Source organism: Diadema setosum, chromosome 12, assembly GCF_964275005.1.
Source record: "Diadema setosum chromosome 12, eeDiaSeto1, whole genome shotgun sequence".
NCBI lineage: Eukaryota > Metazoa > Echinodermata > Echinoidea > Diadematoida > Diadematidae > Diadema > Diadema setosum.
In genome coordinates, this window is record NC_092696.1 from 25806716 (window position 1) to 25834401 (window position 27686).

At 39.0% G+C, this 27686-nt stretch overlaps 1 protein-coding gene across 1 annotated transcript; it reads right to left on the reverse strand.

Annotated features, from left to right (window-relative positions):
- Positions 1-1861: 1861 nt before the first annotated feature.
- LOC140235827 (PHD finger protein 21A-like) lies at positions 1862-27438 on the reverse strand. The gene is made up of 13 exons (XM_072315827.1): positions 27338-27438; positions 21885-21917; positions 18248-18313; positions 15286-15351; positions 13849-14002; positions 13580-13755; positions 10604-10786; positions 8655-8789; positions 8010-8076; positions 6708-6787; positions 4946-5089; positions 3904-4083; positions 1862-2051 (listed from the first exon to the last, which is right to left on the reverse strand). Exons 1-13 carry the CDS (start codon positions 27398-27400, stop codon positions 1887-1889), a joined length of 1512 nt encoding a protein of 503 aa, XP_072171928.1. The 5' UTR covers positions 27401-27438; the 3' UTR covers positions 1862-1886.
- Positions 27439-27686: the final 248 nt, after the last annotated feature.

The window sequence follows — 27686 nt, forward strand, 5'->3', positions numbered from 1 at the left end:
TAACTTCTCGACTTCATTACGAAGTTAATTACAGACTTAATTACGACCTTAGAATACCACCCCTTGTGTACAGTGGCCACCTGTCTAATGTGACCTGTGGTCATCAATTTGTGTCCCCATCTAGGTCTTCACCTGTGTATAGCAGCCAAAGACCAAAATAGCACTGCAGCTGAGCCAGTAACTCAACATGTCTACTTAGGCTGAGCCGATAATTAAGCACATCTTTTCTGCTTTGCAACTGTGCCTGTCGAGCACAGCAAACAGTTCAGTGATCACCACTGCTGCATTCAGCCACTACTTTGGCATAGAACGCACTCATGAAAATCTTGCTTACTGAATGCATGCTGGTGTGCAACTAGGCAATCAAGAACAACATTTTGTCCCGTGTACAAAATGCTAGCTCAGTCACTGACACACCCTAATCACCTTTTCAACATACATGTGTATATGTGTGACACACAAAATGTTGGCGAACCTGTCCATTGCGACTACCTGTTTATAACAGCCACTCTTTTTACCTTCATTTGGTGGTAGCTATCGACAGGTTTGACTGTATTTTATAGGATGTTTATTGCTAAGGAGGTGGAGGACAAAGAAGTAAATTGCTATGAATTCTCAGCAAAATACAGGAACATTATATGTTCAGAAATTTACCATTTATAGCCTGCAACTTATGGGAAAATTAAATCACTGAAAAGAAACACAAATGACATTGCATAGGTCATTGTTACAGTTGATAAAAGGAGCCTAGATTTGATGCCTGCTCACAAATGAATATACACACGTACATTGTAATGGAACATGCCTTCCATCTTTGTATTCTGTCATCATTGCAATCTCATTGACACAGGACCAGGCTTTGAGAAGTGCTTGCCTCCAGTGCTTGGTTTGTTAAAAACTGTAATTACAAATTTTGCATGTACTCGGCAATGGTTTACATTTATTTCTATTTCTTGGGGGGGGGGGGGGAACCCCAGATGACATACATACAGTGCACTCCCGTTATAACGAACACGGCTATAATGAAATTCCGGTTGCAACAAAATAAAAATTCTGGCCGCAACATTATCCTACCAATGTTTTTTATTGTTTATGTGCTTGGTTATAACAAAATTTCAATATAATGAAAGAAAACTGCTCGTCTCAAGGACTTCGTTATAACGGGAGTCTACTGTACCACCATCCAGGCATGTGAGTTGTTTTCTAGTTTACAGCAAAAACACCCAAGGAATTACCCGTTTTTCTTGCACAGTCGGCCTTGCGCAACGTAATGCATAATTGCAGGATTGCAGGATGTAGATTCTTATTGAAACATTCAGAAAGCAAAATGGAACTTCCATCAAAGTATTTGACAAGGTACAGATAAAATATGAAAAAAAAAAATTGATGGCCTAAGCACCCTTTGCGACTAAGGCGTTAAAGAGACCCTGAAAAAGCACAAATGGTAGTGAATAATCCTGCACTTAACTAGACAAGGGTGGACAGTAGAATGTAGTGCCCACTTTCTTGATCGAGAAAACTCCAATCTGGTCCATAATCACACGCATCCTTCATACCAAACTGGGGGTATTCCAAACAAGGACGCCTATAAACACAAAGTGGTTCTAACGGCAGCTAATACACAAGCCGAGCTAGCTACGCACTCCATGTGCAAATGAGCCTCATGCCAGAGCAAAGAACAGAAGAAATATCTCTGAAACTGGTGAACACTGAGCTACCTCTTACACTGAGCACACCACAGGTGGGCCCAATATCTCCTATCTGCCTCTTCTGGTGTCTGTCTCTTGAGATGACGTTTATACGAAAGGTGATACACCTGTCCGTAACTTCCGGATGATGCCATCATATGGGGGGGGGGGGGGTGGGGGAGGGAAGGTTGCTGGGCGTTATTGGCTGCTGGGCTTGGCCTGGGAAGTGGACGTGACTGACCGGGCGGGGGCGTGGGACTCGGCCTTCACCTGGAAGCTGGACAGGAAGTCCTTGAGCTGTGTGATGGTGCCCTCCGTCTTGTGGAAGGATTGCATCAGGGATTCATTGGCCTGTGACTGTTTCTGTGAGGTGAAAGAAGAATGAGAACAAGGCATGGCAAGGTGTTAACAAACAGCAGAAAATCACATGAAAACTCTTTAAAGACATTTCCCTGGTGTAAAAACATGTAAGCAGGCTGCTTCGTGGCAATATCAGCTTTTCAATAATTCTTACTCTTGCTTGTATTTAGCATTCCCAAAGGCTAAAGCCAATGCTTTAAGTAAAGAATGCATTGAGGTGCCCATGATGCCAGAGCCTGAGTTTCAGAGTAAGGTTTAGAACAGAGTAATTGTTACTACAAAATCTACAAAGAGCAAGAAGATCATATTTTTGTTACATTTTTTTCATGTAGTGGAAGTCATCAGAACTCTTCGTGTGAAAACAATCTTTTACACACACACAAAAAAAAAATCTTTGTGATTTACGTTGCTGAGTATAGTTACAAAAAAAAAAGAATGATGTTCTTACATAGGACACGAGAGGCCTCTTTACCAACATGGTGACTTACTGCGATGACCTCATTGAGGACTCCCTACCAGTGTGGTGACTTACAATATGACGACCTCAATGTGGAGTCCGTACTAATATGATGACATACTCTGATGACCTTATTAGCCCGTTGAGGATGAGTTGATTTTGCTATTACACGCATTTCCCATCGACCACTCCCCAAATATACCCGGGCAGAGTCTTCATCGGGTTAAGGGATTCCTACCAACATGACAGCTTACTGTGATGGCCTTATTGAGGGCTTCCTACCAGTATGACTAACTGTGATGACCTCACTGGGGCTCCCTACAGTGATGACTTACTGTGATGGCCTCATTGAGGACTCCCTACCAACATAATGGCCTCATTGAGAGCTACATACTAACATAATGACTTCCTGCGAAGGGCCTCATTGGGGGCTTCCTACTAACATCATGGCCTCATTGGGGACTCCCTACCATTAATGACTAACTGTGATGGCCTTATCGAGGGCTCCCTACCAACATGATGACTTACTGTCACCTTACTGCAGGTTACCTACTAACATGATACCTTATTGTGTAGACCTCAACATCACAGCATCATTGGGGACTCCCTACAAACATGATGCCTAACTGTAAGACCTCACTGAGGACTCCCTACCAACATGATGACTAACTGTAAGACCTCACTGAGGACTCCCTACCAACATGATGACTAACTGTAAGACCTCACTGAGGACTCCCTACAAACATGATGACTAACTGTAAGACCTTACTGAGGACTCCCTACCAACATGATGACTAACTGTAATGAACTCATTGAGCACTCCATACCAACATGACTAACTGTACTGACCTTAATATTGAGGACCCCCTACCAACAGGATGACTAACAGTGATGAACATTTACTGTGATGGCTTCACTATGGATTCACCTATTAACGTAATAATGACTTGCTGTGATGGCCTCATTAAGCACTCCCTACCAACATGACTTTACTGTTATGACCTTATTGAGGACTCCCTACCAACAGCACTGTCTCATTTGAGAACTCCCTACAAACATGATGACTTACTGTGAGGACCTCAATGAGGACTGCTTACGAACATGACAACTTACCGTAACGCCAGATGGCCTATTTAGGGCTCCTTACCAACATGACTTATTATGATAACCTTATTAAAGGCTCCCTACCAACATTATGATTTACATTGATGGCCTTATTGAGGATTCCTTACCAACATGATGACCTAATTGGGAACTCTCTTCCAACATCACTGCCTCATTTGAGGACTCCCTACCAAGATGATGACTTACCCTGAGACCTCATTAAGCACTCCCTACCAACCCACTGACTAACTGTAATGACCTTATTGAGGGCACCCTACCAACATGACAACTTACTGTAATGGCCTCATTTAGATGTTTCGCCTTCTGCTCCAGCTGTAGCCGCTGCATCCGGAGTTCTGCCGCCCTCCTCCCTAAGCGTTTCTTCTCCTCCTCCATGGCTTGCTTGTGAGTGAGAAAGGCATGCACCACTGCCAACGTGCCCTGCCAGTTTTCTGGGTTGTCCTTCCCTTTTAACTGCACCACAATCAGAAAGAAAGAAAATAAAACCAACCCATATCATCCACACAAAACTCATATTCCTTATAATTGAACAAATAAAAACAATACAAATAAATAAAGACCAGCAACTTAATGAACAAGAGGTTTCTAGCTGTCCAACTTCATTTAGATTTGTCCAGATTTTTTCAATCTGTATGACACTTTCAGCAAAACTATCAAAAATTCCATTTATATGACAAGAAATTACACTTATGTCTTCATTTCCTCTTTTTTATGTATAGATGAAGAAACTACATTGATCAAATGAAAATCAGTATGAGATGGCTTAAAAAACAAAACAACAGTAACAAAACAGAATGCAAGTAACCGAAACACCCTGACACCAACAGGCATCTCCTAACATGCGTTCACACTGGGCCCCGCGTTGCAGGGACAGTCAGGAGAGATCTGATCTTTCTTACGACTGACCGTCCACACTTGATAGTATCATGACTCTCCCCAAGAAACTGGGTCTATCGAGATTTGGGAGTACCCCCTGCCACTTGATACAATACTTCGCGCATTCGCACATCTGATGAATACAGCTGAACGCTATCAATTACATGCCAAGGTCACTCTGTCCCCCCCCCCCCCCCCCCCAAAAAAAAAAAAAAAAAAAAAAAAAAAAAAAAAAAAAAAAAAAAAAAAAAAAAAAATTGTCTAATGATCAAACAATCTTCGCGGAGACACCGGGAAAAGTCCTGGTGAGTAGCCAGCCAGCCACACTTTGATCTGGAGGGGAAATTCCTGCAACGCAATGCCGGGCCTAGTGTGAACGCGCAGTTAAACTGGATTCTGCATCACTCGAGAGAAACAAATTCTTGGAAGGCGGCCAAACCTTGCACTGTGGACAGCTCCAGACCCCAGGAGGCACGGCTGAGAGGGGAGGGTCTAGGCAGGTCAAGTGGTAGACTAAGTTACAGGTGTCACACATTAGCAGCTCTCCTATCTGGCGGCACACTGCACATATATCTTCATGGCCCTGAGAAATGAGAAAGAAAAAGGAATTAATTGATATCATTTCATGTCTTCCTAATCCGCATTCTATCACTGACCACCTATAAGCACCTTTCCTTCCTGCAAGATTACACTGGCCGCCTGTCATTCGTCACCATTACTTGGAAAGACTCTTGCAATGCTCCATTTTCCGACATTTCAAACCTGTTTGTACATGGCACTTGTTTTCACTGGAAGGAAGGTGTAACATGTTATAACATGTGTTCATGTAGAATGCACACTCACCGAGACTGTGAACGAAACTTGTTACAGCAGTTTATTTTCTAGACCACGAATCTATTGCTGAAGGCCACATCATTCCTAATAAAAAATTCTTCAGAATTTTTTCATTTATCTAACCTTTCATGAGTAATGATAGTATATAACTAGAAATGTCACTATGGCGACTGGCATGCCTTCGCCATTATGCATGATTCTCCCAATAAGTGTATAGTACAATGTCTTCACAATGTGTGATGACAGTTTCACCTTAACTGGCAAAATACTGATATATGACAGGTTTGTCAGAAATGTATTGAATGTTCACTTTCCTTGAACTAAGTTTGCTATAATTGTCTAAGAGTGCAGGTACATGTATTTGGGGAATTGAGGATTTTTACTTGACTTTTGACCGACCCTTATATAAAATTTATGCACTGAGTAATTTTCAAGGTATGAAGAAAAAGTGTAATTACATTATAAAATAAATAGTGAAATTTGAGGAGTTGACCTTGACCTTTGACCCTGACTATTGACCCATGACCCCTAAATTCCCTAGATAATCCCTACCAGTGAGCGCATGCGTGTGCAAGTTCCATGAAAAAACATTGAACCGTTTGTGAGAAAAGTGAAATTGTAACATTTTCACCTGACCTTTGACCTTAGGACATGAAACTCTCTCTGGAGAATCTTTACCCAGTAGTATATGTCTACACTAAGTTTCAACAAAATATCTTTGGGCACTGCATAGATATGGGGAAAATGGCAACATTTATAGCATTTGACCTTGACCTTTTGACCTTTGACCTCTTGCCAATTTCACTAAAAAACTACTCAACTAATTGCCCCATCATACTTCATCCTTGGACCAAGTTTGGTGAAAGTTGCTTCATCCAGTTTTGAGTTATCACGGAAACAAATAAATTTTAGGATTTTACCTTGATCTTTGACCTTTGACCTCTGTCCAATTTCACTCAAAAACTAATCAAGTAATTGCCCCATCCTATATCATCCTTGGACAAAGTTTGGTGAAATTTGCTTGATCCAGTCTTGAGTTATTGCATAAACAGATACAATTTCATGATTTGACCTTGACCTTTGACCTTGGCCTTCAGCCGATTTCACCCAAAATCTGATCAAGTAATTGCCCAATCATACTTAATACTTGGACCAAGTTTGGAAAAATTCCAGTCCATATTACTCAAGTTATCACGTAAACGAATGAGGACGGACGTACGGACAACCCGAAAACATAATGCCTCCGGCACCACTTTGTGGCAGAGGCATAAAAAAATAGAATGAAAGAATACCAATACATCAATTGGTGATGTACAAGTGTATAGCAGGGAGGCATTAACTAGCTGAAAGTTTATCTCTGTACTCACATCTGCTTCTTGCTTTGCGAGGCCGTTGACTCCTATATTTTCTGAACCAATTCCATCAGCAAAGCGGGCAGGTCTGCCAGCTGAAAAGGTGAATTTAATACAGAAAAACTTAGCACACCAGCAAAACACCTTCTCATGATTTGGTTAGATGCCATTGCAAAGCTTTATCTGAAAAGTACACGGATGTCATGTCACACAATTATACCATAATTAATAACACAAGTTACCACATCAATGATAACTAAGCACTCAATAAGGTTGAGTAATAATAATTTCAGTGTCAATTTCGATCTTTTTCCATATTTTCAAATGTATGAAAAAATGTGTCAATTGTAACAATATAGAATGATACAGGAAATCCTGCTCGGATGTACAATAGAATATCACTATTACAAATATAGAACATGACGATGGAACATGAACGATAACAACTAATAATTACAAAATAATACTGATAACAATAATGATGAATATCATATAATGATAGGAGCAACAATAAATCAACTTGAAAGTGCACCAACTCCATCATGTAATATGCTCATGGTTCTATGCTGATGTCAATGCATTCCACTGGTTCCTTACCCTTAATTTAAAAGTTATGTTAACATTGACAAAGAAAAACAAGGAAAATAGGGGGATCTAGTACATGTGAACTTTCAACACTGAAGAGGCTGCAAGGATTTGAATATGTACATGTATGACAAGAAAATTACTTCTGGGGGGTGTTTCATCAACGCTTGTCAGCGCCGACAACTGTCGGCGCTGACCAATTTCAGCAAAATCCTTGGTTTTGATTGGCTGAGATGCTCTGGTCACTGACTGTTACTATGGTGATTCAAGTTGTCAGCACCGACAAACGTTGATGAAACAACCCCAGGGGTTTGCCTGCCAACCCTTCAACAATAGGAACAATAGGAACAAAAGGGGGCAACATTTGCAAGAACAGGAACAAATGGGAAGAATAGGAACCCAAAGTTGAATACAGCTTAATTCTTTCTTTAAAAAAAAAAAAAAAAAATATGAAGAAACAAAATATCAAATGAGACAGGATCAGGTGGCAGGTATACAATGACTGTTTGCAAAGTTCAAATTAAAAAAAAAAAATATGACTGGCAAACATTGATCCATGAATCATGAGTGGCTCGTCTTAGAATCGCTTGCACAATTTTTCTTGCAGATGAATGTGACATGAAGATGAAGTTCTAGTACACATCATCAGTAGTGCTCTGAAAACACTACACTCTGGATTTAAGACTCTCCATTCATCAAATAGGCAGAAGAGCTGCACTGTGGCTTCCTTACCTTTGCGTCTTCTCTCCCCAGACCAGCCGTTTGCTGCAGCAAGGTAACTTGTAGCCGACCTCCGACTCTGCAAACAAAAGAGCAAAGTTGTCAAACATGGTGCTGTGGTAATTCCAGAAGTTGAGATCTCTATACGGTGCAGCAAACAAAACAGTGAACAAAGGAGAGCAAAGTATGGGTATTGCGGGAAGGTAGGGTGGGAATTCCCCAGAGTATGAATTTTTTTTTTTTTTTTTAAATGCCATTTGTTGCGGGGTTGGTGGACCAGCAAAATGTGAGCAAAGTTACCTCAAGGGTTTCAGATAATGGACACATCTTTATGGAATATTAAAAATTGGTATCATTTTTCTTTGCACACTAAAACTCATTCAAACACAAGTTTTCTGAGTTCTAACTTGTTGTCTGACAAGATTTTCATGGACTCTTGTTGCTAACATCTACAGAAAATGCTTACTTCTGTCTTCTGCTGTTTTTTTTTTTTCCTTCAAACATCTTTAGCAGCTTACTGCTTGTACAATGTTACCTTGATCTACAGTGCATACTACAATATGAGTATCTGCAAAATTACAATCATATAGGAAATGATCTGCCCAGGCCTAACTAAGAGAGCTAGGGGTATCATACTCTAAGCTCACCATGACTTACCTCTAATTCATGCTTGTCATAATTTGAAAACTGAGGATTGGCCGTACTCCTTCTCTTCCTCTCTGACCGTTTACTCTGAAGGGTCTCCGCCGTCTTGGGGGTGACCAGACCTATTGATGCCATGAACTCCAACTTCTGTCATGGGGATGACACACATATCATACTTCAGCTTTACACTTCTGCACATTTGTGATGACAATCGTGAGCTAAAACTTCTGTTGGTGACTCCAAAAGACCTATTCACTTCAGGGCTGCGTCCCTCAATGAAAAGTCCTTTTGGAGTCATGGCTGCCCATATTTTAACAAGAAATTCTCAAGGCAAAGTATATTTTGATACTAGTTCCTCTTTTCTGATTTCATGTAGAAAAGGAGGAAATCCAGTGAAATCACTGAATCACGTAAGCATGGTTTGGGTTTGTGGGTTCAAGACTAACAAAGCCTGACATGTTTGCACTTCAGCAAGGTACTTTGTCCACATTGCTGCTCTCTACCAAGGAGAATAAATGGGTACCCAGTAGGATGAGAATGTTTATGTTGGTTGATCGGCATGTGCGCGCCTGTGAGATGGTGACTGGCTGGAATGCTCCCCAGAGAGTGGAGAGGGATCACTGTCAGTGCTAGTTGGAAACAATGTAGGCCTATCCAGTGACCGGGGTAATAATAGCATGTATGCACCGTGAGCACTTTACAGAGTGGATTTGGCACAATATAAGTCATATTTATTATCATCATATTCATAAGATTTGTGAGGTCATGTCATTGTCACCTCATCTAATGTGCATCTTATTGCTTCAGGAAAACATGTAAAACTTCAGAATTTACAAAACTTAACAATTTTAGGTCTGATTTTGCTGAAACTTCTACTACAATGCGACTCAACGAAACTCTTCCATTTATCACAACTAACCTGAAAATGGTGTTGAACAGATTTCTGCAATGTATTCAGATTTCATGCATGTTTTGCTCACAAAAAGCTGTCCTTAACCCTATTCTAACTGGAAGGGGGTCAAATTGACCCCCCCCTCGACGTTTCGCGCCACGATTCCGCAACGCGCAAAGATTTTGCCGCGTCGTTTCATGACTTTTTTCATTTGAGTCTCCCGCATATTTTGAGACCAAATTTGCGACATCCGGGTACACCGTTCTGAAATTATGCAACGTTTTGCATATGCATGTCAACCCGAAAAAACGCTCGAATTCATGATTTCGTGTGCAAATCCAATGTAAACTGTGTTTTTTTGTTTGATTGATATAAATTAGATTATTTCAACTTTTAACCATTGAAATAAATCAATTCTAATGTAGATAAGCTTGAAAAAGTGCCTCCAACAAATTTTGGCAAAAAAACAATAGAAAACAAAAGATCGAAAAAACAATAAAATACATAAGAAATTAACAAAACAATAAAAAACAAAAGAAAATGACTTTGATTGCGCTATTTTTTTACTAGAAAATTGTTTGATGTGTCTTGAGGAACTCTGACACAAAAAATTAATAATCCTTCAGTCTTTTTGATGGAGTTATAGGTGAAAATATGATTTTATGCGTTAATTTGCATAATTAATTTATTAAAAAATATGAAATCAAAATTTTTCTATTGTATGACCATGTAATCTTGTAGTTGACATCCGGCTCTATGTTCAGGCAAAATTTTGCGGCGATCGCGCGATCGGTGGCCGAGATCTGAAGGGGGGGTCAAATTGACCCCCCCCCCAGTAAAAACTTGGTCTCAAATAGCCCAGTTAGAATAGGGTTAACAACCACAAAGCTTGTCGGAGGCTTGCCCTACCTAGCAACAACTAAGGGAATTCTTGCCTACGGAACTTTAATGGGAGTGAGCATGTTTTATGCTTCGCTACTAGACTGTAGGAAAAAAAACAGACATAAATTGTAATACATTACAGAAACTGTCTATTACAGTCCCAGAAAAGTTGAACCCGTGCTCTCACCGTCTCTTCAGCAGTCATAGGCTTCTTGCATGGTGCGCTGGAGGTCGACGTGAAGATCGTTGCCGGGGTGGACGAAGACGAGGATGAGGCAGTACTGGTACCAAGCGAGGAGGGATGAGGGTTATCCTTGGGCCTTGTGGACAAAAACTGTCGCTTGTATTGCTTGGCCATGTAGTCCAATTCCTGGATATGGGAGGGGGGTGGGTGATAATGCATGAAATGACTGCAGTAAGTACATAAAGGGATTTGTACTTATCAAATGAAAATAAATGAATTTAATACTTCCAAGTGCCAGCATTACATGTACATGTATCATCACATCACAGGATAAGTAATGAAGCCTTTAAGGTTTGTATCTGTACAATAAGAATGCCTCATTTAAGCACAATTTCATCCTTGAGTAAGGAAATAGACAATCCAGATATTTAGGTGATCCGAGTATCCTCTCGGATCACCTTCTGTTTTTGTACGGATTCTTTCTTCTTCTTCTTCTTTTTCTTCTTTCTCCCCAAAAGTTGTGCATCGATTAGCTCAGAAAGTCCTCTTCCTATCAATTTCAAACTTATACCATATATGTATCATCTCCCAAAGACGGCAATCGAACTAAAATCAAAGTGATCAGTCGACCGTGACGTCACTATGACGTCATTATATGAAAACACATTCTCAATCATATCTCATTACTGGAATGGAATTTTTCAATGAAATTTACGTCACATATATTTCAAGTCAAGCGCATTCTATTCATATTCTCAAAATTCATCTATACCTTAAAACGTGCGCGTACGCGCGCGTTGAAATATTTGTATGCTCAAATCGAGCTCAAATTTTTTTTTGCACACGTTTCAGACCATTTGGAGCATTTTTTGAAAAATTGAAAAAATTTTACGGACGCGTACGCGCGCGCGCATATACGCACGCACAGCTCATATGCAAAAGAAATTTCCCGTTTTTTCACACTTATCGCCTGCCTGAAATGTCAGGGAATATGTCTACCAAGTTTCAAGTCAATCCGACTCAATATGACGTCATAAGGGCCCGTCAAAGTTGAAATTCCGCGCGCGCGTCAATGGCGATATACAGTGCAACAATGCCAAAAAACTTCCAATTTTAAATCTGATTTTACTCGTCAGGATGGACGGTGACCCCCCATTTTCTTTACATATTCTGAAAGCTGATGAGTTGTACATGTCATTTCATGGGTTGGCAATGCTGAAAAAATGATTAAAAGGTATCAAATTTCTTAATAAAGTAAAAAAAGTAAATTTTCAAAATGACGTCATCAAATTTCAAGTTCATTCAAGCATATCTCACTTATTCTTTAGTTGATTTTCGTCCAAATTTCAATATGTTGTAGCTTATTAAATGGTCTTTCAGATATATAATAACAACAATTTGATTGGGTGACGGCATCATCTCGTAATATTGGATTGAAAGTAATCTTGTCAAATTTGACCAGTTTACGTGTTATCTTAATGGGAGTGCAGTTTTTCTGGAAATGAAAATTGACATGACTATCTTTTTCGAGCACTAGCTCACCTATGCTTCGGTGAATTTCTCTAAGATTTTAATATGTTGTAGCTGAGACTTTGGGCTATCTTAAGTGTGCCCTTCATTTTTTCATACGGTATCGGGATCACGTCCAAAAACTTGGTTGAAATCAAAGCCTATCTTCGATGTATTTTCATATTTCTTTCTTTTTCCAACTTTCTTTGCAATAACTCAAGAAAAACATACTCTATCACCACCATATTTTGCACATGTTTAGTTCATGTCACGTAGATTATTTCATAAAATAACAACTACTTCATCAGACGCCATCTTGGGTATGTAAATTAGGGTCAAAGGTCATAAATGTTTCATCCTGTATCTTGGTGAATACATGTTCTATCTTCCCCATATTTTGCACACGTAAAGACCGTGTTACAAGGATCATTTCACAAAATAACCACTTTTTGCTCAGATGCCATCTTGTCTGTGCAGATCGGGGTCAAAGGTCATATGTACTTCTTTCTTTATCTTCGTTATGACGTGTTATCTCTATGGGAGGGAATTTTTCTAGATGTGAAAACTGACATGATTGTCTTTATCGAGCACTAGCTCACTTACCCTTCGGTGAATTTCTCCCAGATTTTAATATGTTGTAGCTGAGACTTTCCGCTATCGTACGTGTCCCTTTGTGTTTCATATGGTGTCGGGATCACGTCCAAAAAAGTGGTTGAAATTAAAGATTATCTTCGATGTAATTTCATATTTCTTTCTTTTTCCAACTTTCTTTGCAATAACTCAAGAAAAACAGCCCCTATCATCCCCATATTTTGCACATGTTTAGGTAATGTCACGTACATTATTTCATAAAATAACAACTACTTGATCAGACACCATCTTGGGTATGTAAATTAGGGTCAAAGGTCATAAATGTTTCATCCTGTATCTTGGTGAATACATGTCTTATCTTTCCCATATGTTGCACACGCAAAGACCATGTTACAAGAATAATTTCACAAAATAACCACTTTTTGCTCAGATGCCATCTTGGGGGTGCAAAGTGGGGTCAAAGGTCAAATATAGTTCATTCTGCTTTTTTGATAGTGTATACGGAATTCGGTACCCAAGATGGCAGGTCTGACTCCCTTTTCAAAATGAGAATCCAAACATCACACGACCAATGTCCCTAATCTCAGGTGAAAGCTCGAATCATTGATTAAAAAAAAAAATCGGATCACCTAATTTGTCAGTCTTGACAAAGTCCGAGTCTAGTTTCATCTTATATTTATTTCCAATCATCAAAATGCTCTGTATTAAACTCTGAAATGATTAGACATTTTCTAGCTAAAAGACAATGTTCAACTTTCTAAAGGAAAACTACGTAGGTCCCATTCATACCTAAAGAATGAAAGAGAAAATGAAAGAAATACCCACAGGGGGTTTTATTACAAATGAAATTAAAAAGGGCTTCACAAACGTAGCACTTACTTTGGAAAGGTTCTGTGTCGCTGGTCTCTTCACCACCATGGACGTTAGTCTGCCAGAGATGTTTGGCACTTTGATGCTGACCACTGTTGGCTTATTGGTCAAGATGGACATTCTTGTTGGGGTGGACGGGGCATGAGGACCACCCCCTACACCAGTCCCTGCCCCCGCTCCAGCCCCTGATGGAACTCCCACACTGCTGCCCCCACTACCACCGCTTGCAACCTTTTCTCCTCCCCCTCCCCCTCCCACTCCGCCTCCTCCTCCCCCACCACCACCACCGCCACTGCCCAATGTGGGTGTGGCAGTGTGCTGATGGAGCTTGGGGGCGGAGCCAACCAGGAGTGTTGGTTTGTTGCGATTGGGGATGTTGAGATGTTGGGAGGCTGTCAGAGGTTGGGTGTTTGTGCAGGTTGGAGCATTCTTCTGTTGGGCGGGAACCAATAAAAACAGGAAATATTTCCAAATATCATCGAACAGAAGACTTGCAACTGCTGCACTGGGATCAATCTTTAAAAATGTATTTTGAGTATTCCTGTATTTAAAGAAAGTAATCAAACTACTAAACAACATATTATAAATTGTACAATTAACGTACAGTTCACACAGGTCAAATTTTGCTGCAGTTTGCGGAAAGAAATGAAGAAAGCACAGAAGTCTCTGCATTTGTCTCATGTTGAATCACATTTAAATGAGAGTCTATGCTGCATTTACATGCATTTGCTTTTCATTTCAAATGATATGTACAACATGTGACAGTGGCAGCATGGACATTGCATCGATCACAATAGATTCACAGAATCTGATTACATAAGAAATTGTTGTCAATACCAGTAAACAAATCTTCAACACAGTTTCTACCAGGGTAGAATTAGGCAAACTGCAATTGGTATCACATTACTGTGAATCATCACTAAACAACACATACACTGTAGCTCTATTGCCTACACACATTGCAGTATACATGATAGATTTGTTTTATTTTTTTTCCCACAGAAGCAGAACATTTTTGAAATTGAGAGTCTTTTTCGTTCAGCCAGACCCCCAAAAATATTCAGGACACTACAATTTACAACCATGATGAGTACAACTCAAATTTTATGTGAACAAGTACAGTATTAAAACAACTCAAATAAAATGTAGTGATACCACTCCATTTCATGAAAAAAGTGCACATCATGCTCAAGAGATTGCAAAGCAGCAAAACTGTCCCACAGTAAGTCAAGAGCATCAACATTATGAAAACAGCAACAAACAAACCACCATAAATGATACAGCATTCAGAAGCTATCAAGATTTAAACTGTTGTGTAAATGTTGATGTCATTCTCTCTGGAATCCAAATGTTCATAATTAGATGAACTTGTCGTTCTACTGTACAATGTACATATCGTCAGCCAAGAACCAGCGGACACTATTAGGTTCTAAGATTTGTGGGTAGATTTATGAGTATTATTCAAAATATAGAGCAAAATAGTGCCCTTGTGGTTTTAATTGACATTTTACTGAAAATGAAAATAATTTAGAATTGGCACCATGATCTATCTACAGATTGAGCTCTATAACATGATATCAATAACTCAATACCCTCCCCCTCCCACCCCCCCCCCAAAAAAAAAAAAAAAAAAATGCAAGAAAGCCCTTTTGGTTCTCAGCCTACGATATCTGACTGACATAAGGTAACTTGCAGTGTTAGCGGACGTGACTCACCCCTTCATTCTGAGATGACGGCTTTCTTACTCCCAGGTCAGAGCGCAGCTGTTCAACAACTTTTTTCTGTGAAGCAAAACGGCAGACAAGCATGTGGATACTGGAGTTAGCACACTTTGCACTTTTACGCAGTGCTCACATGTTTCACCACAGAGAACTGTGTACATGCAATGTAGAATTAGAAATTACAGCTCACAGTACAGGTGCACAAAATGTTCCTCCAGTAATAGCTAAGCATACACACTGTACATTGCATATCCCCAAGAGATTTTGGCAGTATGTTGGATAATTGTAACAATGAGCTCATACCTGTCTGCCTGCTTACAAATTAATGGCACTTTATCAGCAAATGGCTAGCATTGTCAAGGTCACCACTAGCAGACGAATTAAAATAAAATGAAATGGGGCTGGTAGATTCCAACTTTCGGGTGTGATTGGCTTCCCAAATTAGGACTTGTTTTTCTAATTCTATGATAATTTTCATAAAAAAGATTGAATAGTTCTGAGAAATGAGTATTACTGGCATATATGTTATCATGTTTTCTTCATCAGTAATGTTTAAGAAATGTTCTTTTCATTCATACTTATTAAGGCACATCCATTAGCAACATTATGCCTGGTTAAGGACAACGGAGTTTGTATTTAAAATCAATCTTTTTTTTAATGTTTCCCTTTTTATTTTCAATTAAAAAAAAAAATCTAGAAGTACCAGTGTGCCATAAAGATGATTTTACAGTAGGTCAGTTTGAATCTTGTCAAAATGTAATGCTACAAACGGTAGCTCTAACCCCTGTTTAAAGGGGATGGCTAGTAACTGATCAGTGGGAATGCTGGGGGATGATCGTTCCAATCCTTGTGGGATTCATTTAAGAGTACATTACAGCTGTACATATCTATTGTCGTGTGAAAATTGTTTGCTTCAGAATGGTCTCATTTTCAAGTAATGTGCAGTTTAATGTTTCCAGGTTTAACCCTAGCATGCCTGTACAGTGACGGGACATTAAACTGCACATTACTTGAATATGAGACCATTCTGAAGCAAATAATTTTCACACAACAAATGTACCCGGTACTCTTAAATGAATCTACAAGGACTGGAACAATCATCCCCCAGCATTCCCACTGATTCCCACTGATCAGTTACTAGCCATCCCCTTTAAACATTGATATAAAGTACTCTGTCTGCACCCCTAGATAAATAAAAGTGGTGGTTTTACGGTGTAGCACTGACACTGAGAGTGTCATAGAGGAGCTGCATGGTTTCATCTGTTAATGCTCGGAGGGAGTAGGGAGGGGTGGTCATATAAGAAGTAGGTTGCTGGGTTAATTTCAGTGACCGAGGTAACAATACAATGTATGCCATGAAACCCTCTGAGCAACATGACTTGGTGCAAATTTATTCCGTCCAAAGGATCTACCTGTTATTGTATACGCCATATATTTCGCGAGTCTAAATTTTCGCGAATCGGGAATTCTCGACGATTTCGCGAGTGGTTAAATTTGCGATTGTGGAGTCCTGTACTGAATTGAGAAGAGTTGTACGCATGTACGTCACATTCACATCGGGATCAGAGTCGATATTTTCGCGAGTCTTTAAATTCGCGAATGGCACCCGACTCGCGAAATTCGCGAAGATAAAAACCTCGCGAAATATTTGGCGTGTACAGTATTCGTAGAATACAGAACATACATTTTCATCAAAATGTACCCACTGTATGTAATGTTGTACTGTACAAAGTATAAAGACATCACAAGTTTTGCTTGCAGTAGTTTTGACATACATTCAATTGTATTTCATTCTCTGGTTAAAAACAATGAATGTCCTTGCTGCCTCTCTCTCTCTCTCTCTCTCTCACACACACACACACACACAGAATGAATAAAATGCTTGAATGTAATCAGAATTGCGGCACATGCACTCACATCATATACAGTGTACATGTACAGTAGATTTTAAAAATGTCAATAAACTGCAAAGATTGAAGAACGATTCGATGCAATTCTGATATTTACTCTAGTATCAGACTGGAGCAAATACGGACCCATTTAAGTACAATGTAATACATTTGATAAGCCGGTGGGGTATAAAAAGGACTTTGAGCGCATATGAATATGGGTACATACTTGCATATTGTACTATAAGCCTGTAACATATAATGGGTACACATGAAATATTATTACCCATATCAGGCATCTGAGCTGTGGTTCTACGAAATCGTATTCCCCTCATATTACGCACGGGATTGCGTGCCAGCAGGAAGAAGAGGGGTGACTTTATCATACATACACGTATTCCCCTCTTTGGTAAACGCCTAGATGGGATTTGCGTGTTAAAAACGAGGGGAATATAGCATCCGGGCACTTGAGCTCCCAGGGAGGAAAATTGGAAAATTTGCTGTTGCTGACAAGTTTCTTGTGGAGTGGTTTCGCAATGAAGGGCAAATTCTCATTTGTAGGTTAACGCATAAAACCACAGGACGATCGCTGTTACTGTGTGAGCTGGCTGTTTCTACATGTGCTGCATTCCTGAGTTTCGCGACAGAGGGCAAATTCTCATAGGTTAACATGTAGAAGTAGAGTACTATCCCTGCGCATGTGTGAGTTGGCTGTAGGATACACGCGCCGCGTACCTGAGTTGCATACCTGGATGTAACATGCGAGGTGGTGTAGAGCTTGAGCTGGTGCCAAGTGGTATTATTGTTACTGTGAATTGGGAAGTTGTAAAAAGTTTACATTGTAATTTATTTTACTGCTCAAGATGCCTGAAATGGGTAATAATAATGATATGGACTGTCTACTTTCAGGGGATACGACATTAATTGCCCTCACTAGAATTGTATTGCCCTTGTCTTCCACTCCGGCAATACAATTCTAGTTCAGGCAATAAATGTCATATTTCCTTCAAGGCCAGTCCATACTGTGTACATTAGTGTAGCTCTACAGTGTACATTGTATGTTATACCTGTTTCTCACTAAGGGCAGTGATCTTGGCTTGCTGGTCATGTAAGCTCTTCCGCAACTCAGCATTCTGTCAGTGAAAGAAAAAAAGAAGAAAGAAAGAAAGACTGAACACAGTTGACATGTACTGTACATCACCTCAAAGAGTTTTATTTCTTTTTCTCTGATATCACATCAAACCTCCTCCCCACTCCCCACTCAATGCACATTTCATAACTTATGACTGTCTCTACTTCTGAAGACATTTTGTAATAAATAATACATGCAAAGTGTGAAACAAGCAACCAGTATACAGTGTAAAACATATGTTACTTAATAACAGGACCCTGTTGTATCTAAAAACTGATGCCACAACAAATCCGCTGCATCTCTACTGCTCTCTCCTTAACAAAAACTGGGCAACGTCAGCTGAATTTTGAAATAATGGGAGGTCCTTGGATTGGAACTAATTAATGTCAAAAAAAAAATAATAATCATCACAACAATGTATATCATCTTGCATACATTATATCAGTATACTCACTGCACACATGCAAAAATTGACTAAGGCCTCAATATCACTGACCAAATACACATGTATACATCACATTCACAAATTAAATTGTACAAATACATCATACGTGTACCTGTATGGTAATTAAACCTTCACAATATGTGCTTCCTCATCACAGAAAACTTAAGAAGTGGATTTGTTCTGGGATTTGTTTTCGATCAACAACAAATGCAGGAAATAAATACATGGTTGCATTACAAATGTAAATGTTAGGTCCAATGTCTACTTTGCACACTTCTTTGATCAGGATTCAAACAGGAAATTGCACTACTTGTATTAAAGCATAATGTTCAGTAAACTAAAGAAGCACTCTGAGACTTCTGCCAAGCACCTCATATCCACCACTGATCTTGTTTTTCCATAGAGATCAATGATTTCCACCCATTAACGTATAACACATGCTGAAAATCGCCCAATTTCCCAAGATAGAAGCCTTTTGTTACGTCATCAACTTCTAGCTGCACGGCGCGCATCGCAGTACAATGTAGCAGAAACTACACGTACATGTAGAGCACACACTTTAGTGCACCTATGAAAACCTCAAAAATGCGCAGCTTGAACTCCCAAGTTCATTGACCCTACCTGCCAAAATATTGAAAATCTTCCATAAAATCCATAGAAGTTTCCGGATCATTACGTGGTACTAAAATTTAATCATGACGTGTTTCTTGTGTCATTCTCAACCTTTCCTGCAAGTTTCATCCAAATCCGTGCACTGCTTTTTGAGTTATTTTGCACACGGACAAACAAACCAACAGTAATGAAAACATAACCTCCTCCCTTGGTGGAGGTAAAGAAAAAAAAATCTGTGTATGCTGACACTAAACAGTCCAACCTCAGTTATCCCGCAGCTCTCCAGATATAACCATCTACATGACAGTGATGACAATAAACTGTGTGCACTACAATTTATACAGTACCAGGTATACAGTTGTAGGCCTAACAGTATGGTGTGCAACAGACAGAATACGTGGTACATTGTACTTTGTGGCAAGTTGTGTTGGGGTCTATTACACTACACTCTACCATACATCTGTATGCCAGCCATTTCAATTTAACTGATTACATTAGTTCACATGTACAGTGTACCCTACATTTAGATCTCACCTTGTGTGTCTATGGGTCCGTTTATCAACTCTTTTTCTCGACAGAAACAGGTTTTCCAAACGGCTTTCAGGGAATTTTTACGAGATGATAAACGCAAAGCTGTTTTGATTATGGGGTTCGGAAAGCCTTTTGGAAAGCCGCAAATTTGTGCTTTCAGAAACAGGTTTTCGAAACAAACCTGTTTCTAGAAGCCCTTTGAAGCAAGATAAACGCGAAGCTGTTTTGAAACGGCTTTGCACTGCAGTTACAGTATATGACTCCTTCTCCGCGGGTGAAATTGCGCAATGCAGTTGGCTGCGAAGTGACAAAGCCAGTTTTCGTGTTCGCGATGAGTTGATAAACGCAATTATTTTGGAAGCCGTTTCAAAAGGGCTTTGGAAACGGCTTTTGAAAGCCATTTCAAACAGGGGAAAGATGATAAACGCAGCCTTTGTTTATATGTGAAATTGATGACAAGCAAAAGATAATAAAACCTACATTGTAGGAGGTCCCCCGCCCCCACAATCTCCCTGACAAGACAGGCAGGCAGTATGTATGGTTATGTTTCTTCCTTCTAGTGACTGCATTGTGGACAGTAAAATGAACATTGTACAGCTGTACATTGTATCAGTAATCAGCATTTACATGTCCCAATTTTGTATCTTACTTTTAGTAATTATACCAGTGAAGTAAAATGTACAATGTACATTTATATGATCAACAGGAGTAAGACTTTGCACTGAAAATGCAAAGATACATGTACCATACAAATTGTGTGTCAGCCCATGTCTGGATAATGGAACTACATTGTAGGAAAGTGGTGGCTAAACAAGTTGAGGCCAGACTGTATCAAAGATCAAAACTACTGGCAAACTTGTACTGCATTCTCTACAGCAGATCAAACAAAACTAAACCAGTAGTTGTTTCCAGACAGATGTTCTCAAAATGCTTGGACAAAGAATCTTGGCATGCTTGTTGGATACAGCATGGAGATCAGTACACTGTGTCCTGTGTAGAATGCATATTGTACACTGTACATCCAGGGAGGTGAAAAGATCTTTCCACCTCCCTGGTACATCACACCATATTAAGTGTCAGTGTCAATGTGAATGTCTAGATGATGTCCACTCCTCAGCACAATTTCAATTCACTGATAACAACTGGGAGGGAACTGAAGCATAAAAACCAGCTCTGTACCGTCTAAGATGTACAGTTTGTACTGTGAAGGCCTGAACCAGGTGCCTGAACACAGCATGAGCGCAATTGTACTGTGGTTTTACAGCTGTACTGTACCAAGGTTCACTTTGCATCGAGGCAAAATGGATGCCAATGATGGACAACAAACACTCAACAAATGAAAGTATTTGATAGTCCACACACCCCATGTATTACTAGCATAAAAGTTTACAGTAGCTTTTTTAATACTGTAAAAGCGGATATTTTCGCACGACTAATTTTTCACGCTTGGCCGGGGTAGAAGAGTTTCGCGTGTTTTTAATTCCGCGGAATCAAGACATCAACTAAACTGGAACATACAGTGTACTGTATGGCACGCAAAAATATTTGCGTGCTTTCATTTTTGCGCTAGCTTCTGGTTGCAAGAAATGCGCGAAAATTACAGTAATCAGAATGAGGTGGGTTTAAAGAAATTTTCAAACAACTGCATGCCTGTTTGTGATAGAAATGGTTTAATGGTTGAAAAGATAATTGAATATTACAAGACGTGTATATACTTACACTGTGTACACCTGTGTACAATATGTTAAACGCAATCACAAAAGTACACACACAAAAAAGTCTCATAACACAGTAGACTGTCTCTGCTCAGTGCTCTAAAAATGTTGTATACAACAATTTACAACTTTACCACCAATACAACAGTGCTCAGCAATTTTTTTTTTTTCTTACATAGCTCATCCATACAGTTGAAATGATATGTAGTTCCGTGGGTTTGTTTCGTGTATGATTTACGATATAAATTAAAATATATTACGGTACTTACATGAGGATCACTCTTGATTTTTGTCACAAGAATCTGCAATACAGAAAGAGAACATTGAATTTAATTGAAAAGTTGTGTACACCTACACACAATATCTGAAAAGCTCATGAATCAAAATTTTATGCAATGCACAGTACAGGAAATATGCAAGTTGAATTTAGTACAAATGGAGTACCGTACTTTGAAAAGTAGATTGTACTCTACATTTGTGAAACATGTGTGAACTGTAGTAAATAAACCCTTTCTGAACAAACTGATGATTTAAAGACCTCACCTCTGTGCCTTCTGACTTTAAAAAAGCAACCCAGAAGGCACACAATACAGAACAGTGTACATAATCGTGTACAATAGTGTACGTGTACATCAACCAAAAATTCACAGTCAGTGATGGGTTTTGAGTGACTCAAGTTTACAGTACAATTAGAGCATCATTCTCCACAATCAAAAAGGAGGATTTGTAAGTTTAAAAAGCACATGATCACAGTTTCTTAATGTTGTAAACATGTTATCTGTATAGATACCGGTACTACAATTTACTGCATTTTAGATTTACATGTATGATAGAATTTGACATAATCATTTGTATAGATGTACACTGTACACTCTACTGTTTTGAACTGTGGGTAGAGGTGTGCATGGAAGCCATGCAAGATGCAAACTTCCCATTAGTACAGTGTTCATTCACTGTACTGCAGACACCTGCCACACATGTTTCTTTCAAAATCATGGAAAGTTTATAATGCACAGTCGTAAACATTCGTGCAAAATGGATAATTTGCTTTTACAGGATCTTGTCCTACTGTGACCTGCTGATTGGACAAAGCTGTAAACTAGTATATAAGGCCCAAAGGACACACAAATCTTGACTGCCTAACAATGTGTGCAGTGAACTCATGGTGCACACAATACACCTTCCATCACCTCCAAAGTGAATGCATTATAGGGGGAGGGGGAATCAACTAAAAGCGGTACATAACTTTATGCACATGTGACCCTACAATGAACTGCATGTTAAAGCACTGTCCTGACTATTTCTAACTGCATGCATTTTATCATACATGTACATGCGATATGAGGTTATAGCTTGAGGGGCAAGGGACAAAATTCAGTTAGATAACCAGCTCCAAGGCTCCGCGTTATTAATATTACGAATTCCTCTACATTCTACAGCTGGCAAAAAGAGACATCTAAATCATCATACAATGTAAATGTGCACATCAAATCAGAAGACAGATTAGATTTACAACCAAAAACTTGGCACAAAAAACAATAAATCATTGCTGCAGAGTTAAAGAGTAAATGACAATTTCTCATGCGTGCATGGAAGTGATTTTTATCGAGCCAACTTCCTAACAGAGTGAAAATACACTTCACAGTAGTAACTGTTTTGCCGACTTTTGTGGTCTGAAGAAACCATGATGTTATTAACTCATGAACTGCTGAGAGTAAACCATGCACATGTACAATCAAGCTTGGGTACAATGTAAGTTAACTTCCTGTACAGATGTGGAATAGTATTGCAAGGTACAGGTACATGTAGACTACAGTCAGGACTTGTGCACCTACAGTGTATTGTAGAATAGACGGTCTGTCAAACCTTTCAGTACAAAAAATATGACAATTACAATACAGAGGTGCCTAAAATGCGTAACATCAATGAGTACTGTGGAATTGCTGCAGTGGGCAACACATACTTTTTTTTTCTTTTAATCATGCACACTAGCGTTTACACTCATGGTTGTCAGGATACTGTGATACACCATTTTGAAGAGAATAGATTGAAAATTTTCACCAGCAATATATTCTTTTGATAAATAGCTAATAAGATTTAATATTCTACGCCAAAATTTTCAACTCAAAATATTATAATTTTTGTGAAAATATCTTTAAAATGTAATATTTTTCAAATTTTATTAGATGGTTTCAAAACTTTCTGACTATAAATCTTGTAGATTGACCAGTATCTCAAGATAGCCAACACAGAAATTTCTATTTTCCCTGCTGAGATTTTAACTTGCATTTAATTGTGAATCATGTAAGCAATGTACAAAGTACAAATATACTGTAAGTTAGTAGTCCCAAATACAATATGTATACATTTTTTTTTTGCAATACTTTGTGCTAACATGCATAATACAGTATGTCCACCCCCCCCCCAAAAAAAAATACAACTGGATTTTCGCATTGGTAACTTCCAATATGATTAAACTACTGTAAAAGTGGTTTCTTTCGCAGTGGTTTTATTTTCGCGCTTTTCGCGCTCTGAGGTTGAACCGCGAAATTAACATCACGCGAAAATGTTTTGAACTCGCCACTTGTTACAACGCTATTGCACATTGTATGCATACACAAGATTCCGCGCATTGAGTGTATTGATGGTCAACACACACACAGCGATACCGCGCAATGTAGGTCAAGCATGTTATTAAGTACTCAAGAGACAGGATTTCAGGTAAGCCTACATTTAATTCTAATTTCTATTTAATAAATAAAAGAATAATTGGATTATAATTTTGGTTTGATGTGCAAAATACCAGTTTTTGCCGACTGTGAATTCACAGATTTTGCCGACCACGATTTTAAACACACGCGAAAAAGTTGGCACTGATGGAAACCGCGAAAGTATCTGTACGCGAAAGAAACCACTTTTACAGTATCTGCATGCTGTTTCAATGTCTTCAGGGGCAGATCCAGGAATTCATGAAGCCTTTACAAAATTCATGGCCCCATTTCTTCTTTTAATTTCTTTTAACAAAATATAAAGGGGGGGGGGGGGGCGCCTGGTGTGCTCCCCCTGGATCCGCCACTAGTCTTAAAATATCTTAAGTACAGTGTAGCTAAATTTTGCAGAAAACCTGTTTCAGTTTTGTTTCGTGGTCACAGAAAATTTAGTGAATCTTTGTAAAGTAGGTCATGGTTCTGATTCTTCCACTTGAGGTTAGCACTTGGATGCTCTTGGAACTGCATATTACTGTACGAGCTGAAATTTTCGCGAATTTCGCGAATCGCCTTTGAACCGCGAAAATAACAACACGCGAAAATAACAACGCGCAAATAGTTACGTTCAGTTAGACCGTCGCAACCGCGAAAATTTACAACACGCGCAAATGTCCTCCAAGTAGCAATTTGCGAAAATATCTGTACGCGAAAATTTCAGCTCCTACAGTATGTGTTCACAATGGACAGAACTTGGAGGGAAGAGATTCCTGACATGCTCTACAAAACTCCTCATTTCTCTTTGACCACTGAAGCAAGCTGAATGGGGTTTTCTGTAAAATGTGGGTAATAAGTTGTAGTTTCACACCCTGAAAATATATTTGGAATAAGTTACTTCTTTTGAAGTTATTGGTGTGGAGGGTCCCATTGTAATTTTTTCTGGGACATTTTTATACAGTATTTTTAATCATTTGTCAGTCTGTAAAATTTCACTTTTATAATGAAACTTATTTTATCTGCTTTAGTTTAAATGATAAAATTGGATGAAATAACACAGCTTTTCACTTTAATACAGATTCATTAACAAAAAGAAAAAAAAATGTAGCCTCATAGGGTCAGAAAACTGGCCCTTACAAGTGTAGTGCCATTTTATGGGGTTTAAAACTTCACAGATTTTGTGACAATGTTATTGCACAACAAATTATGGTCTTACAATAACCAGGAGATAAGTCCTCAAACTTTTTAAGATAAATTATGATCAACAGATTTGTTTCCAAACAGAAAAAAAAATGAAAATAAAACCTGAACACAAATAACACACATACTAGTACAGAAATCAAGAGCTAGGAAGAAAAATAAGTTACAGAAGGAAATTACCGAAAGAATGAGCTGACATGTACCGTTGTACATCATTACATGTATGGTAAAGCATGATCAGAAAGCGATCTGTATTTGATTAAATTGTAGAGTAAAATTGTAAACTACATAAAAATACCATAAGACAATAGAATAAAAAAGATAACAAAAAAGCTACACAAATTATATGATCATACCATTAGAACGAAAAGCTAATACAGCAATAACTAAATAACACATGAAAAATCAGTAAGCCTTATAATCTTGGTAATGAAGAATTGGATACAATGGGCAGCTAAAAATAGTACTCTTGGACATACAATGTAATGCAGTGACACTGCATTTCAGTCACCTATTTTCACAGTTTCTCAAATTACTATGAATGTTCTTGCTGTCATTGATCTACAAAAAAAAAAAAAAATGAATGTTCTTCACCGATGCACCTTCAACTTTGAACAGCCGCTAGGGAGAGAGAAACAAAAAATGGACAGAAGTACAATATACTGGTACGACCAGTCTTACTATTGACGGGAATAACTAAAAATGGGAATAACAGTGTACACGTATACAACATTCAACAAATAACCAATACGGCAATAGGACATGCTGAGGTAACATCACTCCAAAATACAGAAACTGAAACTAAACCCGTTACTGACACTTTTGCACCATTCATCTTGCTCAAAGTTCAGTGGAATGATCTCCTTATAGTTCTAATATCACTTTCCCTTTCAAAATTTTGCTTTGGCCCTGATTCTTCGTCCGTCATGAGATTGTAATGATTAATAGTCGACTCTTGTGAAGATTATTTTTAGGGCCAATTGTTAATTGCTCGTAACAACAATTTATTCTTCTTCACAATGTTGGCTAATTTCTGTCACCAGTGATAACTTCGGCAAGGCCTGCGAGCTGGCAAGCCTCAAACTGTTGACCACTCCACTACTGCTGAACAGAGACAGAGTTGTTTTGGCTGGTAGGAAGGGGGAAAAAATAATGTTACCCACCTAGATTGTAGATATTTTCTACAGCACTGCAGCAATATGTCAGTGCATTCTGTTCTGTGGGCATCCTTTCTGTAACTTTCACTTAATTTATTGTAACACCACTACCCCTCTCCTCAGCTCAGATAACCCACTCACGCAAGGTATTATGTACGCGAGTTCAGTGCATACGGTACGTGCACGTAAACAACAGATTGTCAAATGAATGAAAGTTGGCTGCCGTGGTGAGGACAATAGGCAAAATGATGTTGCGGCAGGGGAGATGGGGCACAAACTTTTTGATCAAAGACCTGTGCCAACACCTTCACATCGGCAAAATAAGGGAAAACTAAAAATCAGTTCCCTACTATAGTGCTCTCCGAAAACGGCCATACATCTGGAACACTCTCGGATGGCCCGAATTACATTAGTACATCGCTGAGCGATGAATTTCAGACATTTGGAAAAGGTCAAAACTCGACCCGGCGGATGGAGCTACAGATAGGAGAGCGTAGGCCTGAGCTGCATACAAATCACACACGCGCGCACTATACCAACATGCACACAAGTTACATCGGACATTTAAACCGGAGGGGTACACTCAGCATCACTTGTTTTCGGTCGCGGCCCCATATATCGGCAAAAAATTTCTAAATCCACCGAGAATTCATGAGAGCTCACCTGATGTGTTTGTATTTCCTTTCGTAGGACTTGCTGTAGTTTTTCAAGCTCTTTATTTGACATGGTGTACGGTATTCCAGAATTAAGTTTCACTTCAATATATGCAGGGTCGAGAATACCATAAGACAAAAATACATCTTGCGTTCGACCGAATCACCATGCGCATGAATATATAAAACTTATATTTGGGAGAAAATCATCAATAAAATTTATTTCTATCAACAGAAACAGCCTCGATCAACATAAACTTATAATGAGAATCTAATTATGATGAAAATCAACGGCGGAGCTATCTAGATAATCTGTTGATATATTCTCCTCCAGCGGAGGCATGAGCGGAGGGAGTGAA

Excerpts from the sequence above, each read along its gene's own strand:
- LOC140235827 (XM_072315827.1), bottom strand. The coding sequence starts at position 27,400 with ATGTCAAATAAAGAGCTTGAAAAACTACAGCAAGTCCTACGAAAGGAA. Across the intron at positions 5,090-6,707 it reads TCGCAAAGCAAGAAGCAGAT|GGCCATGAAGATATATGTGC; the intron begins GTGAGTACAGAG and ends CTCATTTCTCAG. Across the intron at positions 4,084-4,945 it reads GGAGCTGTCCACAGTGCAAG|TTAAAAGGGAAGGACAACCC; the intron begins GTTTGGCCGCCT and ends ATTGTGGTGCAG.